This window comes from Acromyrmex echinatior, chromosome 10, assembly GCF_024713525.1.
Source record: "Acromyrmex echinatior isolate Ae372 chromosome 10, ASM2471352v2, whole genome shotgun sequence".
Classification (NCBI taxonomy): domain Eukaryota; kingdom Metazoa; phylum Arthropoda; class Insecta; order Hymenoptera; family Formicidae; genus Acromyrmex; species Acromyrmex echinatior.
In genome coordinates, this window is record NC_141861.1 from 1,655,204 (window position 1) to 1,673,958 (window position 18,755).

General features: G+C 40.0%; 1 protein-coding gene across 1 annotated transcript; it reads left to right on the top strand.

Annotated features, from left to right (window-relative positions):
- The first annotated feature begins 318 nt into the window (after positions 1-318).
- On the top strand, positions 319-14,511 carry LOC105152878 (uncharacterized). The gene is made up of 2 exons (XM_011067407.2): positions 319-699; positions 805-14,511. The coding sequence occupies exons 1-2, from the start codon at positions 349-351 to the stop codon at positions 820-822; spliced, it is 369 nt and encodes a 122-aa protein (XP_011065709.1). The 5' UTR covers positions 319-348; the 3' UTR covers positions 823-14,511.
- The last annotated feature ends 4,244 nt before the right edge of the window (positions 14,512-18,755 follow it).

Here is an 18,755-nt window from a genome sequence, read left to right on the forward strand (position 1 = left end):
TCAAAATGATGAAGATTATATATACAATAGATATCACATGTATTAAAATCACACCAATTATTTCGTACTCGTATCATACTTGTAAAAATAATTATGTAGGACACTCAGGTTGGTTTAACAAAATTTATTTACAGATCTGTATGCCCCCTCCGATATACTCCTAAATATACTCGAAAGTATCGCCATACTTCATTCTCAGATAATTAAAAACTATCAATATACCGATGTTAAAAGTCAGGGAAGAGAAAAGCGATTCATTTAAAAAATAAAATCCCATAACACGTCAGTAAATTATGAATACACTGTCTTCGTAATAAATTACAATCTGTGACGTTCTCCTTCCTACAGATGCATTTGCGTAACATCTTGGAAGAAGCATCTTGTCAGCAGAAAATTCCGAAAAGTCCAGCACTTAGCGTTATTGAGTCCCGCGATTCGGGCCGGCGCGTTAAGGACTACTCATGCAGGCATCAGAAATCCGATGACGCTAATGACGAGGCTATGTGTCCGCATATTGACGCTAACTGGACTGACTACGAGGAAGACTCGTTGGTACTGAAGACGGGCGCGGAGGGCGAGAAGACGAGAGAAGCAGAAGTGGCGATGCCTGGGCAGAAAGTATCGTGCAGAAACGGCGTGCACGAGGTAACAAACGTCTCCTCGAGGCCTCGTGAGACGAGGAGAGGAGGTCGCGGCGAGGTGAGGCGGCCGTTTTCGAGCCGCGGAGATGATTTACCTTACAACTAACAATATCCCTCCTTAAGGCCCTGGCGGATTTATTGGTTCTCTCTCTTTCCACCGTAGGATGTCCAGCGGGGATAGGGCAGTGCCTCGCCAAGTATCCGAAGAGAAGGAGAAAGAACGGAGACGGAGGGGAGACGTGAAGAAGGCCCCGGGCTCGAACCCGGCACCTCATTACCCGATAATTTACTACGCGAGTAATTAACTGGGCACACAAACGGTGCCACGTTATGTATACCCGGTGCGCGCGTATACACCGTCCGACAACTCTTCCTTACCGGTACTTCTCGGATGCGTACGCTCGTATATTACCGCGCCGCGTCCTCCTGCCGATCTATTTATCCATTCGTTTTGGCGTGACGAGCCTTCGCTCCCCTGGCCGACCCGGATGCGCGCGATAAACGGTTCAATAATGGCGGTTCGGAGAGCCCAACGAGAAAAAGTATTTACGACGTCTGCGTATTACATTTTATTTCCCTCGCCGATATTTTAGCACCACGGTAATGGCGTGATAATTATGGTCCCTTATAGTGTATTATAACTTAGATAATAATAATACGCGCATACATTTATCGCAAGAACAAAGAGAATGCAGATGAAATTGACTGAAAAAAGTGTTGTTCCAACAAGAGAGAAAAAGTCATTTTAGTTGAAAATGAACGAATCAGAAGATTTGATCATATCAATCAGAATTCTGAATTATCTCAACTAGGATTATAATAGATTCAACCAAAATTTCAATTAACCAGACTCTTTCTCCAATGATCAAACGTATATTATGATTACACGGTGGAATTTTATTTCTTTTTTTTCTGTAAATAAAAGACCACATAGAACAGAACAAAAAGAACGCAGCATTGTAAGACTTTTCATCAATATTCTAAAATGATTTCATGAATATGAATTCTGAACTAGAAAAAACAATTTAATGCCTTCTGCAAAATTATTTAGTCGAGGCATTTTTTAATAACAACCAAACATTTAATTGTTTTTACGAAATAATTTCTCTGCTTTGTAAATAATAAAAATATTTGCTTACACCAGCTAAGCAATTTAGAACATTTACATTTTCACAAAAAAAATTTTTGTATATTTCAATCAAATCTTTGTTATTACAACAAAATTTTAGTTTAAAGAACAAAACATTTTTCTTGATGTAAAATTGAGTTCGTGGCGAAGACTCATTTATAAAATTCACTTATAACTCTCATTTATAAAATTCCTATAGTTCATTAAATAAAGTTTTAAATATATATATTTTAACTAAATATATATCACAATTGAAATTTGACTATCACACGCTAAAATAACAACTAAAAATATGCTAAGAAATTGTCATTATATGTCACAGTTTTTTTTTATTTTCATCAGAATGCGTACAATTGATTTGACTTGATTATTAATCAAAATTATGGATCGAATTTAATATTTCGATAAACAATTTAGTTAATTATTATATACATATTTCAGGTTAATTTAACTAATTTCTTTTCATTGTAATATTACGCATTTCAACAATTTAAGCTTATGTTTCAAGACAAATAATTAACACACAGTCTGCTTGAATTGAAAATTGTAAAATTCACGCAAAAATATTATTATAGGCACGAACATCCGCTCTAATTAAATAAGATCTTGTTCACTAATTATTTGTACATAAAATTGAATTCCTGAAGACTCTACGCAGGTCAAATTATGGGGTTGTCTCCACGTGAATAAATGTGAGTTACATCTGTAAGCAGATCACAACCAGAAAGGGACTCGAGGTGTCATTAAATCCTACGATCAGCTCTGTAAAGACTCCGTTTCCAAGTATCTTGCGTCGGCGAAGACAAAGGTTTCTCGAAAGAGACGAGAGCCGCGGAAATCGCCATTTATAGGCGATACTGAAGTGGCTATCGCTTGTTATTCGGCACGTTCCTGGATTTTTCATTTGATACGCATTTTACGATTTTTCGCGTGCGACTGTCACCGCCTCGGCTTCTCTGTATAGTCATCAGATCGCGACTACCTGCATGCTAATCACGCCGCTGCAACCAGACAGAACTATGTGCGAGGAATAGATTTCAGTATTAGGGCTACAAATTCGACTACTCAATTCCTTTTCCGACAGAGACCGCATCTTAAGATCGGATGATAGTCCGATAATAAATTTTCGGACCAACTTTCATGTATGCAAATAGAAAAATCAGGTAACTTCAATTTACCAATTCTTTCATAATCAGTCAATTATGTCCTACGTCGTGTAATATCATGTAACGCGACACCGTTGTACCGAGAAATGAGGAAAAAAGGACTAATGCTAAATTTACTTCGTTATCCTGATAAATTATTTCTGCACGACCGAGAGATAAATCCTTTGTAGACGGTAATAATTTAAAAAAGCTGCGAAATTAATTTAGCATCCGTAGGTGCCGCTGCCAAAACGGCGATAAATCCTCCATACGCCTGCGCGAATGTAAATCACCCTTGGTGCTGCATTTACCTTTCGCGACCGAGAGAAGTCTAAGCGCAATCGCGGGCATTAAAAACGCAGCGTCAAGCTCGTTGCTGATGAATAGCCCGTGAAACAGTGGGCGTTCAAGATTGCACGAGACGACTCGGAGATCGATAGATAAAGATCAATGAGCACCACTGGTAAATGTCACGCGTTGGCGGTGTCAACCACTGACACCCGGCCAGAAGGATAAGGACGACTATGCAGAGGAGTCATTCGATACGACGTAAGAGGAAGGCACTAAAATAATAAGGGAGACAGGGAGAGGGCCCGTCCGGTGTATACTGGGCTGGGAGAGGCACGAAAGAAGCGAAGGCTTAAGCTCGAAGAAAAGGCGGCGGAGCTGATTAGAATGAGAATAGACGCGGACGTGAACGCGCAAACGGATCTCTCCGGATTGGAAGGAGAGGCATCGCCGGTAGGGCGCGAGGAGATGAGAAGACCGAAACAGGCAAACTAAATAATAAAGCCCACACTTGGCCCACTACCTCCCGGGACCCCAAACGGACCACCCGGTGCAAGGGAACGAGAAGTCGCTCGTCGAGAGCGAGCGTTGGTGCCCCGGGTGGGCAGAGGTGAGCATTTGAAATGGTAATTACGAGAACCGAAACCGCCGATCCCCGATAAAATCGTTTCCAGCGGTCATTCGGCGTAATGAATTTTCATCTCGGTGGACTCTGTTTCTCCGCTAATAACACTGCGCGGCTGGCCCGTTTGTGGATTTTTTTCCTCAGGCGCAATCAGAGCAGTCGACTTGAACGACTTGGCGATCTCGATCTACAGGTGCATACGCCGCTCTTAAAGATGGAATGTTAATATCGAGCTAAACGTTCTGTCGAGGGAGTTGGTGAGTAATTACTAATTAACGCTATCTTGAGAGAACACAAATTAACGGAATCGCGATAAGTGTGATGAGAACGCGCCGGGAAGAAAAGAAAATCTCGCGCAATTTTGAGAGATGACTCGATGCGATCGTTAATTATAATAATCGGCGTTAAAACCACGCGTCGTTAAGCGCATTTTCAACGTATTCTCGTTTGAAAGATGCGATTATCCCGAAGCACAATACCAGGATTTAATTACTCCTTCGCTCGCGTTGTTCATCTCGAGGCTGCGAATGGACCACTCGCGTACCCCGTGCATTATGCATACGAGAGCCGGAGAGATGCACTTATGAAGGATCTGATTGAGTTCTGAGTAAATGGCATCTGGTTAGCCGAGCTGCTAATTAAACAGCCGCGAGCAACATCGTTCGTCTTCTCGGTATATATATATATATATATAGCTGCGCGAAAACAACACAACGGTACTCTAGATATATTCACTGCGCAATATATTTTAAACCTGACTTTGCAAACCATTTTCCGGATATGTTAACTATGTGCGTATTCCCGATTATTTAAATATAATTACTTCAATTGAAAAGTAATAATTAAGGAATAATTAGAATAACGATTAGGAAAAAAAAATTGTACCTGATTATATGTATAAATCAATGTTATGTAAAATATTATGTAAATCAATATTAATTTTAATTTTTTCCAAATTCATCATAGATTAAAATTAAAATGTTGCAGTATTCCTTGAAATTTATCGATGAACTCCGTACTCGAAAAATATAGTGATGGCACAAATATGACAACTATATAATAAGTTTTATAAGTAGAATTAACATAACTGACTAAACTACTATTTTATAATCGTTGCAATTATAAAACAGTTTATTCAACTATATATAGTAGTGTAATATGTCAGTTTTTAATCAATTACATATATTAATTATAAATGTAAAATTTGTATAGTTATCACTTTTATAATTGCCACCACTACGTTTTTCTCCGAGTGTGGAAAAGTCGTTCATCGATAGATATCAATTATTTTTACGAGCTTCACCCCTCTTTTCCCTCTTTCGGTACTCCATCAGTTCGACACGAGGGACATGGTCCGTGCAGCGCGTGAAACAGCCACACGGCAGTCCATTATGCATACGAGGACCAAGCCGAGGTGCGCTTATGAAGGGATCTGATTGAGTTCTGAGTATATGGCGTCTGGTTTGCCGAGTTGCTAATTAAACACCCGCGAAGAGGTGCCCCGACACACGAGCGTGCGAGTCACACACCGGTTCTGCGTTACCACCGGAGCCGTCTTTCTCTCTCTCTGTCTTCCTCTCGTATCCATCTCTCTCTTGCCCCGCCCGCGTTGATTCTCCTCTCACCACCGCTCGTCCTCGCTGCTCTTCCTCGCTCGCTGATTGATATTTAAGCCCGGAGTTTAACCCACCCGCGGTCCTTCTCCCGCCCTCCTCCCTTTCTACCTTCATCCATGTTCTACGGGGTCGTTAGCGAGCCGCTCCTACTCTCGACGTTGGTTGTTGTTGGTACTGGTAATGCTGGTGCACACCGTGTCGTTGCTGCGATGATTTCTGCACACCTGGCGAGGAGGTCCGCCTGGTACCAGCAAGTCCGACGCGACCGGGAGTAATAGCGTACGCCTCGATTAAATCCGACTCGCCTCGGCGACGGCAACATCCTCACGACAATTTCGCTCGTTCCCCATCCCTTTTCTCTGTTTCTCTCCAGTCTCTCATCGCGACACGCTCCCGGTGCCGCATCAACGTGCCGGAAGTAGGGATAGAGTCAAAACGCAGATTTATGGAGGCTACAGATTTACGTTGCTACAGTCCACGATTCGCATACCGCGCTATTTGTGTATTCCAAACAACGGAAACTAGAATTGTACGGCAATTTATGAAATATTAAAATAGTAATCTTTTTAATATTATTTATATATAGTTAAGACAGAAGATTGTTGGATCATTTGTTACGAGTTAGTTCTGTTCAAATATATCAACTTACGTGTCGAGAGAAAACAAAGAAGATGATACTCTGTAATTTATATTACACGCAACGTGTCGCATATCTCTCGCAATTATTAATTTTCCGCAGGATCTATTGGATCTATTGGATCTATTGGACCCATTCAATCACATAAATCTCTTCGAGATTTATCTCTTTGTCAAAAATGTCCAAAATGTCAAATTTTCTTTATGTTATATCTGCAAATTTTTTTTTTATTCCTATTATAATATAGGTACTTAATTAAAATACAATTTTTTTAATTGATACGAATTATATCATTTTGATTTCTTGAAATTAATTAAGCTTTTATAATTAACATAAATTGAATGAGTCTTACAGACCCAGTAATTGTGTTACAGATTTTAGCGTTAGTTCCAGAGGATTAATATAGCGTAATAATTTTATCCATCAACGTAGAATTAAAGTTTAATTTTATGTAACCCAAAAATCTATTGCATTTCACAGAGCCAGATAAACAGGATTTATATTTTTTAAGTAAAATGAATTTTTTAAATTTTACTAAATAAAAATAATTATTTCTAACTATAATTGTAATTCAATAAAGACAATAACAAACAATATTACATTCCTATTTCTTGATAATTAAATCGCCACTTTTCACACACACACACACACACACACACACACACATACGGTGACTACATCTAGGATATAATCCATTACTTCTTGCTTCTTGTTTTGTTCAAAACAATTATGCCAGACAAACGTGGCGCTGTGAAAGACAAAAGATATTTCGCGTTGAATAAATGACCGAAGACGCGCGTGGATTCTCGTCGGTCGGCAGTCATCGTGACTGGACCCGCGTAAAGAGTTGCAGAAAGGTGCCCGCGTCACGCCGTAGACCCCGGGGACAATTCTCCTCGATCCTTCTTACACAGACAGTCGCGTATAAAGCACCTGTTGGCCGTCCGAATCGCACGCGTTCCTCGCTGCGATGCCAACCAAGTGTGTTACGGCGCGTCCCACCGGCCTCTTTTTGCCACCAGGAACAGAAATAGTTTCTCGGCTGACCGAACATCAGCCAGAGGGTACTTAGCACCTCGTCGTCTGACGGACACGTCGTGCCAGGATTCTGCTATGCGAAATTCTTCGCCGTCTTCCAGATCTCTCAGCCTAGAGGTGCCCCTTCTCCAGGAACACCTTGAACTCCGGTTTACGGGTAGGGGAGCAAGCACGAGCTGACGAATGCGCACGATCTGCCCGTCGACACGTCGATCGCGATATGACGTATGTTCTGACACTTGGTGATGCATCTCGGATAAGTGCGATGGGAAACTTTGTAAACGAGAGATCGCGTCTTTGCTAGATTGCTGTTCTAGAATGCGTTAGTGGATTTTTCGTAAGTATTTACGAAAACATAAATTTGATAATATGCCCAACTATGTCAGAAACAAATCTTTTTCAAAGTTTATAGTCACAACGCAAAGTAACGCAACGACAAACTTTTAATTATTGGAGAAAATTATTTGATTCTATTTTGTTAATTAAATTAATGATATTAGAAACAGTGACGACCTATAGAAATTGTTAAAAATAAAAATGTAAAAATCAAATTGTGTATTGTTGAAATTTGAGTAATTTGATGAATTTAACAGTACCTATATAACAAAAAAGATTTAGCAACTGACGCGGATAAAAATTATCTTCACCTTCGGCGAATCGATACAAACAGCAAGACACCGTCGTAAAGATATCGCTAAGATTCCTATGGTTACAACAGGGTTCGATAGATATATAATATGCACGAGTTCGAGCGAACGTGAAATAACACCAAATTACACGGTGGGTGTCTGTCGTGCATCTCGGGCGTCCCGGGACGCGGACCATTAACGTGTTCATAATCGTCCCAGCGGCGGTTACCAACACTTGTACGTTACACGAGGTAATTGATACCAGATTTCGAGGAAGCGGCTTGCCAGCCTTCCTTGCGCGAGCTCCGGGAATGGAGATCAAAAAGGTGAACAAGACCGGTGCATCTTGGCACCTTTCTGGTGCTCTTGGCGGTCCGAACTACCCGAATCAACGTCCATGTAAGATACGAGGAAGTATGCCCGCCGGAGGATCAAGCCTCTGGAGGTGGCTGGTAATTTATACGTTTATTTCGTCAATATTTAAAGAAGAACGCGTAGCCCGGATCGTGAAGAGCTCCCACGTGGTCCACCTCTTCCTGCGGGATCTTGTTTCGAGGGTGAACGCTCGCGCGGTCAGAGGTTTCATATATATATTTTCTTCTATATAACACCCTTTCTAGTGCTACGTCGACGAACGGGTACCATTCAATTTTTATGCGAGACAATACGTACTCGAGCTCGTATTTGAATATGGAAAAAGATATATAATATTACCTTCCAACATGTATAAAAATACGCATGACTGATTATGAAATTAATTCTCTAAAGAGAATTATCTGTCATTAAAAAAACAATTTCTTTTATTGTGATTTTGCTCAAAAATTTTCTGTCGTCTTCTAAATGAAGAATATATCAACACATATTAATTCTACCGACATATATCAACATATAGCTTTTTCTAACAGAACATACAGAAAAAAAAATTTATTATTCGTTTTCTTTTTTTTAAATAACGGTTACATTTAACAAAATATTTTCTATAATAATTTTAAAATATACTCAGTATTACAAATTTAAAAAAACCCATCAATTTATATGCTCATATCAACATATATTCAATTTGATTTATTTCTAATCATTTCATAGAACGCCAGTGCTCCTATTCAATATGTCGTTAATTTACTAAACTAAAACAATGGATTATTTCCACCTTCAATTTAACTGAAACAAGAATACATTTCCATTTTCAATTCTTAAGTAATAATAATTAATTTGCGCAAGTCCCGATAAAAATTAACTCCAAATCTATCCCGAATTTAATTATAAAATGAACGTTGCAAAATTTGCAATACTCATTCCTCGAAAGTTAATTAAGAGCACAGTTTATGAGTTAAGCGCCAACTCGCTTCGAGAGAATAACAAACGCGAAAGAATGGAAACGGATACTTTGCGTTACGTACGAAGGGAGAAATAAGGGCATGAATTAATCCCACCTCACGCATCGACACAGCGCAGAAGGGTGACGCGTTGCGCTGTTAGTAAACTAGACATTAGCATTACAAAGACTGCATCTGCGGCTTTGCTTACATCCGTCGTCTGGGCACACGCGATCGCGTACCTGCGTACTCTCCTCTTCTCCGAAATAAGCACACGCTCGCACGTGTGACGGAGAAGCGGTACGAGCGATGACGAGCGGCACAATGCGCACGGGCGAGCCAGTTCATAATTATCTCTAAACACAGTAATTAATGCCAGCCGCGGCGATTACGGGGGTGTCTCACGCGCGCGCGCGCGCGCACGACGGAACGTTTTCGTTCCTCAAGCCCTTCATCACGACGATTACCCGCCGGATTGCGATTATTCGCTGGACGTATTATGGCACATTTCGTAATACCCGTTAACAACACGCGAATTAATTTTGCACGAAACGCGATAGGCCATCAACCGTATGAAACAAAATATACAAAATCTAACGTTACGAACAATGAAATTAACGTTGAATTATTATTCACGGTACACGGAATATTAATTTTTCAAGTATATATCCAAAAATAATGTTTTGCCACACGCAAAATCATTTTTTAAAAAATGATATAAAGTAATATGACAAAAAAAGAAAAAAAAAACCAAACGGATATCTGCGCAGATGCGTTCCGATAGTTATATATCATTTTTATTTTGTATTTTTTTTTTTACAACTTTCTGTCTAAAATACCAGGTTTGGCAGCGCACTTTTCGTTACACACAGTTATTTCATCCAGTATGTCGTTTTCTCTGTCGTTTCGATCTTTCGTCAAAAGGAGAGTACCGTTTTTCAGGTGTGCATCGCGTGCAACGTCTTCACGATATCTGCGACCCTCGTGCGGCTACGTTGAATGTGGCGGAAGAGAAAAGAGAACATGAGTCAACAGAGTGTTTCCAATGCGCCGCCTAAATGTCGGATTTAATCGACAGCGGGCACGCGGTTCGACAGTTGGCGGTAATCGCGCGGGGACCGGTGCGGCGCATCACGTAACAAAAAGACCGCGACATACGCGTCGGGGATACGAGCGGCGGGTGGGCGGCGAAGGGAGTCGGACGCGCACGGCACTGCGTATAATTAGCGTAATAAGTAGTTTTTTGGGGCGGAGCCGTGCGGTGGGAAAACAAAGCGATGGCTGGGAGGCAGCTAATTTCCGATCCGGCATCGAGGGACAAAAGGGACCGGAGGAGGCTCATACGCGGATGAAGTAGGGAAGTGGGACAGAGGTTCGGGAAGGTTTCGAGGGGCGGGAAGGTAGGAAAAAAAAAAGAAGAAGAGAGAAAGCAGCTTCTAAACGTCCTCCCTCGTTCATTCATCCTCTTTCAGCGAGTCCTGGCTCGGTTTCGAATCAAAAGGGGGCACCCTTTGGGCCCCGCGAGCGCGTTTTTTTTTTCTCGCGCGCTCTTTTCCGCCCTCCTCTCTGTCCCGAAAACCCCCCTTTCATACATGCCGCGTACCGACAAAAGATTCGAGGTACGCGCGTGCACGCAAAGACAGAAGCGGCGAGGGGATGGGAAGGGACAACCCGACGAATCCCCGACAATGAGCCGGACGGTGCGCACCGCCATTCGGGAACGGATTAATTACAGTGTGCCTCCATAATTAGCCCCGCGGGGATCGACCATCACCGGGCCCACCGTTGCCGGATTCGTGCTATTCGTTGGTCCAGCCGTGGTGATTTCTGTAGAATACTCTCAGCCTTCCATTCCTCGAAATACATTGAGTAATTGGTTCAATGGCGTAGAATATATTTTTATTTTATACTCGATTTTAATTTTGTCTGTGCCGAATATTACAAATCACTAAGAATCTTAGGATAACCACGAGCAATAATCCCAGAAATACAATTGCATCCTCGCATATAACTATATAAGGTAAAAGATAAATAATAAACATACAAAGTCTATCAATTACTTTGCTCTTATGTATATTTCTCTTCATTGCTTATGTCAATTGAGTTAATATAACTGAAATAATTATCTATCAATTTACAGACATTTGAAACAATGTACGTTACTCTCCAAACCTGAATCAGTGGTTAGTTACTGATTACCCAGCATACGTTAATTTCAATCTTCCAATATCATATTTATTGGATTTAAGCACTAAAACAAGGTTAATTAGATCACAAAATAATGATTAGTTAGATTAGGGATCTCACATTTAATTCACCAGTGGCATACTGATATCAGTGATTATCCACTGATTCAGATTTAGAGAGTAAACATTTTATGCAGTGTCCATCTTGTAACATCTTAACATCAGCATTGTGGGACCTCGTTTACTAGCGCTGGTAATCATAAGGAAGTTGGAATACTCGACAAAAAGAATCGAAGCGTGATGATTTCAGTAGAATGGATCCGGCGTAGTCGTGCGATACACGCGAGCATGCATGATGTTCGGATGAATTTACGAGTCGCGCTAAGGACGTCGCGACATAAACCTATAACGATCCTGAGGGCGAGCAGGGGGACAGGCAGAAGGAGAGAACGGATGAAGGGGAAAAACGATATGGTGCACGCGTGGATGCAAATTGCATAGGCAAAGACGCGTTCTCTTGGCGAACAGACATGAACGTGCAGCACATTATTGGTATCAAGCTCGGGAATAGACGGGAAATGTCATAATGCGAGCAAATAGAGTGCCATCAGGCGCGCGCGGCCGACTCGACCACAATTTCTTGTTACATTAATGCCGTCGGCGAGCGCGGAACGGACACGTGAGAGGGCACGATGACCGAGGCGGGTTTTATACTCGGGAATTAGCTTAGCTTCGAACCATTGATTTCCAGCCCGTGAAATATTCTCGTCATTAAGCAACACAGCCGACGCTGGTAACCGAGATGGAAATATGAGCGTATTATATGTGCTGTTCGATTCTTCTTCGTTCGCACCTAGTTGTGAAAAAAAATATTGCAATAAGTCTTGGCGAATCTAAGAGTTGATTATCCAGTCTTCGAAGCAGATGGTGCCTACAGGCGAAGTAATTAAGAAATCGGTATATTGAGGAATTGGAAAAAAAACTGTTTTTAGACATTATATAACAGTTTTAATTTAACTTAAATTATTGATTATATTGCTATTTTATTTCGGTACAATCAAAGATAAATGAATCTCTTAATTGGTATTACTAATGAATCTAAAGTCCAGCATTCATAATCAGTTTTTATATTCAAGACCGCTTTAAACATAGTCTTGAAACGTCATAAATCAATTACAGAGCTGTATTAGTGTCTTAAGACATTAAATCTTGTAATAAGAACGTCCTATAGACTATAAATACTGATCCAGGAGTTAATTATTCAGCCTTCAAAGCAAATGGTGCCCACACACGAATTAATTGGCAAATATATATATTCAGAAAAAAAAAGATATTTTAGATGTAACAGTTTTAATTCACTTTAAAAGATCGATTGTATCGATTTGGATTTCGACAATCAGAAAGATATGAAACTCAAATTGTTTTTAATTAACATAAATAAGCAAAGAACCATATTCGATCAAAATGGATGTTGGTGCATAATATTTTTGCGTGAATCTCACAATTTCTAAGTCAAGCAAACTGCGCGCTAATTATTTATCTGTCTAGAAACGCAGTCCAAAACAATTTAATAATATTAAATTGTTTAATAAACATTATAAAACACTGTAAAAGATTCATTGCAAAAAATATCCCGCCAGAATCTCCAAATCTGGATCTTCCTAGCCATGAGGAGCGTCTTACCAATTATTTTTAATTATTGACAAAAAACGTAGACTACTAAAATTAAGTTAATACTAAATTTAGTTAATAATTTAAATAGAAAGTAAAATTGACCGCGAATTTTAGACCGGAGTGACAAAGTCCCACTGTTGAAGCGCTTTTCGTGCGTATACACGAAGAGAGCCACGGAGGTTTCAATGCAAACCGCCGCGCCGTCTCGTTCCTCCACGTCAAACGCTGATTACCGGTAACAAGCTTGAAAATAGAGACTGTCACAACCCGGGAACGCGGAGAGGAGTCTCATCAGAGCGACGTTGTAGGCGCTCACGCCGGTTGACTCGACCGCGATATCTCGTTACATTAATGCCGATGGCGAGCGCCGAGCTGTTCATGAGAGAGCACGACGTGGCCGGGCGGGCTCTATACCTAGAATTAGCATGCCTCCGAATCATCGATTTTCTACTTATCGGCTATCTCCGGCCAGTGCCCCCTCCGGTCACCCTCTGATTCCCTCTGATCTCACCGGGTATCCCTCGGCTCGACGCGACCTCTTACCGGTCATTATACAACTCGGGGCTCCATCGAACCGTGTTCGCACAGGCTCTAATGGTTGAACCCGCACTTAGGTTCCGCTCGCCGCATGCAACTATCTGCGCCTTTGCCTATCTCTGCGCGCCGATGACGGAGAACGTTCCTCCGCTGGAGGAACCTCCGACGATACCCCCCGGGTATCATCGCTTTCGATCGTGCGCGCATCGCGTGCCCGGGTATAACGGTAACCGACCGGTAGCGGCAAACAAGCGCATAGACAAGGCAGGGCGACGAGTGATATCTGTAACGACGTAGAACGCTAAGAAAAGTTGACGGCTTACTGCCGAAACCGTTTTGCGCCGATTCAGGTAAACTCGGAACTTCCTGCGTTTACTATTCATAATTATATGCCACGGTGCTATATTATGATCCTACATAATAAATTGAGACACTGTACTTAATACGAGGAAGCTATTAGTTCGAACATATTAAATCCAGATGTAATAAGAAAAGACTGTGTATTTCTAGAAGTTGTCACTACCGCTTTAGATAAAACAAGGTGTAGCTTGAATCATATCCGTTTCTCTTTCTTTAAAATATCAGGTTGAAGAGAAATGCTGATATTCAATTCTTTCTAAGGGAGCACAGATGTTAAGAATATTAAGATCAAAGAATATGCAGTCTATTACTTATTATATCTATGGCTAGGCTCATTAGACTAATGCTGTCCAAGATTTATAATTCTAGACATTAATTTAACGTACATTATCATTCACGTTTATTGTCTTCGTTTCTCTATTTCCATTACAAAAAGACAGACAATAGGCATGAATAATTATCAACCGTACTCTTTTAAGAATCGTAAAATAGTATGCTCTTGATTTCCATTTATTCAAGTCAAATGTATTCTTTTTGAGAATAATAAAATAGAAAGATTATAACATAAAGGGGAACAAGAAATTGTGAACTATTCGAAGTAGGTAAAACAAAATATTCATTTAATTAAAACGTTATGCTTACATCATAGATTTTGTTAAAGCTTTATTTATCGATCTTTTTCATGTATGTTTATATTGCAAAAGTACTTGTAATGTATACGATTACTTTAATTTACCTTCTTTAATTTGTAATTTAATTATATTTTTGTGACATGCAATAATTCAAGATTCTAATTACTTAAATACAATTTTATATGCATAAAATTGAATTAATAAAGATTACATCAATAAAAATTATTCCAGAAATTTTTTATTTTATTAAATGTCTATATTTTAAGTAGATAAAAAATTATATCCCCTCACGTTGTCACTTGAATCATAATCTTTTTTTTAAATACATACTTGATGCTGATACACGTCAAGCTAATGCCCAGGACTACAAATCTTGTAACAACACTGTATTATTAAATATTACCATAGAAATAAAGATAGATCTAGTTGCTCGATATATATTAGCCAAATGCCTAAAATAATTTTGAAGCATCTTCAATCTCCTAATCATCTTCTAAATCATTTCATTCAAGATCATATCATTTATTATCTCATTACTGAGAAACGCGACAATTTTCGTTGCTATGATAAATCAAAGTTCGCCGGCATTAAGCACTCCTGTTAAAGAGTGTAATTAAGAAGATATCTTAAACGTGATGAGAACTTTGCTAATAACCCCGGTTGAGGCGCCACCTCTCAAGACGTTCCTCTCTCGTTGCGGTTCGCGTTCCTAAAGTTTGTTAACTCTCGTAAGTCCGCCGCAAGGAAGAGAAGGGCGGGTATATAGTGAACGAAATGAAGGGAGTTTCTCCGCCACGCAGAGTGAGTTTTTGGCGATTAGATTAGACCCCGACCCCCGTGATGGACCAGCTGTCCACCGGAATTCGCTCAAGAATCTGCCTAAGTGGATGGAACCGACGTGCAAGATCGCTCGAGCCATTCCGTCCTGTGTAATGAACGAACCTCGTACAAGTTCGCAGAACTTCTTTATTGCCGAAGTTTCGACATAACGCAAGATCGGTAATGACCGCTACTTAGCGATAGGGGATTAAAAATTTCTCGTGGCAATCTTATATCGACACATATTACCACCTGCGAACCGATCATTACCTTTTATGAAATATCAAATTATATAAAATTTTATTACATGATGTGCCACATTCATAGATTTTTATTCGTACAACAAATATGAGCTTGTTATTTTCGAAGTTTCCCATGAAAAAAACCGATTTTGTTGAAGTATCTAAAATTTAGTTAAATCTGAAAATAATTTTGTCAGGACCATCAAAGTAATTATTAAGACGTTTAATCTAATACCTATAGTATTAAATTTTTTGCACTATGGTCAACGTTTAAACGTTCTATAATTATTTTTATAATTCAACAAAATTTTTATATATACTGAGAAAAATTTCTGGTTAAAAATTAACAAATCGGTAAGATTCTGATCGTATCAATCAAAAGTCATCTGGATATCTTTATCTTAACTAGAATTTAATAAATTTAACTAGAAAATTTCAATGCATTTTCCAGAAAATTCCATTAATATTCAACTAGAAATTTTTCTCAGCGTGCTAAATTTTTAAATACTTCAACAAAACCGTTCTTTTCGTAGAGAAAATTATATGTTCTTACATCGAACAATATAAATTATCCTTTAAATTCAAAGAAAAAGAAAGAAAAACAAATACGTAAATAAAAATGTTTTACGTTGAGTAACATACATGTCGGTGATTAATGTCAGTATATTGTAAAAAAAAATATTTGATTGAGTAACACAATATTGAGAGAATCCAGAGAAGATACGATTTTATTTCATTGGTGTTCAATTTAGACGAAATCGAATCGATGCAAGACTTTTTAACGAACCGTTCCGCGATCGGTTGTATGCAATCATGTAGGTACGCACATTCTCCGAAATGAGATCGAAAGTTAAATTTACTCGAGTTATTTCTATCCTTCGGCGGAGTACACCGCAAGTCGTCACAATATCGGTCGGGGGAAGGAGGAGGAAGAAAGCGAGTCCAGGAGGTGGAGGCATGGTAGGGAACGCCGATCGATAACAATAATAATGGAAAATGATCGCGACCGCAGTGGCACGTGATCCAATGACTATGCCCAGAAGGCGATGCCTCATTATTTCGATTTCCAAGCAACTAACCAACGACCTTAGCAGCCTCACGAAATACGAACGCCTCGTTCCCCTTCCTCCTCATCATCATCTTTATTCTTCGTGCGAACCCAATCATCCCTCTCGGCCACGATCTGTACGCCCTGTTGCATTCGGCCGCGAATATCGTACCGCTCCGTTGCTCGGACCTCGTAATCGCGCAATCCCAAGGGATTAGAATATGGATTGGCCCGCATTAAACTCCGACTTTACGCGCGGCGAGGTCATTTTATTGAGCACGAGAAAATCTTATTGCAATTCATCACGTATTTCATTTTTAATGCGTGAAACGTAAGAATACTATATATACACCTCTGCGTAACAACACCGATGAAAATCACTTTGATTATCAGACATTAAAATATTTCATAATAAAATATAGCATTACGTTAATTAAACACATTGCAGTAAAAAACTTGTGAGAACATTTTTAACATTTCACATGTCCTAAATGGTGCACCTAAATCTTTGTGTTAAATTAATACAAGATGCAACGCTTTAACGGACACAATTTAGAAACAAATTATAGAAGCATATTTCTTCAGTAAAATTAACATTTATAATTCTTTGAATTTTACATTAATTGACACTTATAATTAATTTAAATTAAGCAATTTAAAATATGTGCACATGTAACACATGCATATTCATTTTTAATTCACTTACTGAATAAAAGATAAATCTATATAAAGATAGAATTAATATTTTTAAACAATCCTATTTTTATATTTGTTCAAATAAAATAACCACACATATTAAATTAACACTCAGGTATGTTAAAAATTGAACAGAAAAATTTCAACAAGGACCGGTTTTAACACAAGTAAAACCTATTTTCACTGTGTAAATCTATATCTCTCATGAATATTATAATATACTAAAAATTCAAAATATATTTTAATATATTATTGCAAGGCTGTTTCTGCGAAAGAGATTCAGGATATTGACCTTGTAATGTACGATGCACTTTCAAGCGCCTCGCATATAATGTTTGTACGCGTCGAGCTTATGCAGTGAAATAACCTTGTAACTGATGTTTTACGATTGGGTGCCGGTTGAATTAGAATAGCAATTCAGATCTCTCATCATTGTTAAAGAAAAAAGGAAGAATATATAAAGCATCTAAGAGATGAATCGGGTAGGTAGAGGGTCACGATTGCCACGTCTCTTGTCGGACAATTCAGAAGAAGTTGATACGAACGTACCATATGAGAGAGAATACTCCGAACATCCCTGCGGGCGTACAACTCTGTTCTTGCTTTCAGTACGGATAAGGCGTGAGGTTCGAGAAATACGAGGTAATTGTCTGAGATAATGATCGTACACATTACATAGATCCGTGATGCTTCACGGGTCTTCACCGCGTGCATTTGAATACCACCGATATTAAATATGGAATCGCATTTACACATCGCTGATAATGAGTGAAAGATCAAACGGAAAAACGAAAGGGGGGAATTTCTGAAAACAACGATCGTTGGGATCGTAATCGTGAGCGGTTTCATGCATGAACGATGAGACTCGCGAAAGCGGCTTCTCGCATAAAATTACTAAATCGCTCGATAATTATAGAGCGTCATTTTCCATGCTCGATAATGTCCCGCGGGACAATGTCGGGTTAATCGTTTCTCCACGGAGGAGCACCGAAGGAGCCCGCGGGTCATGGGTTAAACGGGCCGTCCTGCGACAGGACCTTAGGGATACGGTTAGGGTTTCCTCAGCCGGAATCGCGCGCGCATCGCGCGGGCCCTATGAGGGTTCCCGTGATAAAGTGCTCATAATGTTTTTAACGAGTAAGCTGCGCTCATGCGTAATCTTATAATTCGGCCATGGCTCCGGCCAGGGCCCCGTGGTATTTCGAGAGTGGATATAATGATTCGATGATTATGCGGCCATATCTCACCCACGGCTCCATCCCGAGCCGGAGATACAGCCGGTGAAGAGATCGCCGTACCGTTCGTACGGTTGGAAACAATGTCGGCGGACCCTCCCACGCCGCGTACACGGACTGTACCACGGCGAGCCGGAGTAATTCCCCCAATTATAAAATTATTATCCTGCGGTTGGCACCCCCGGGCAACACGCGGGACCAAGCCAAGCCTCCGCTCTCCTCTCTCGGCCTCATTCGCCATGTTCTCCATGTTCTCCATCCT

Coding starts and splice junctions, on each gene's coding strand:
- LOC105152878 (XM_011067407.2), top strand. CDS start 349: ATGCATTTGCGTAACATCTTGGAAGAAGCATCTTGTCAGCAGAAAATT.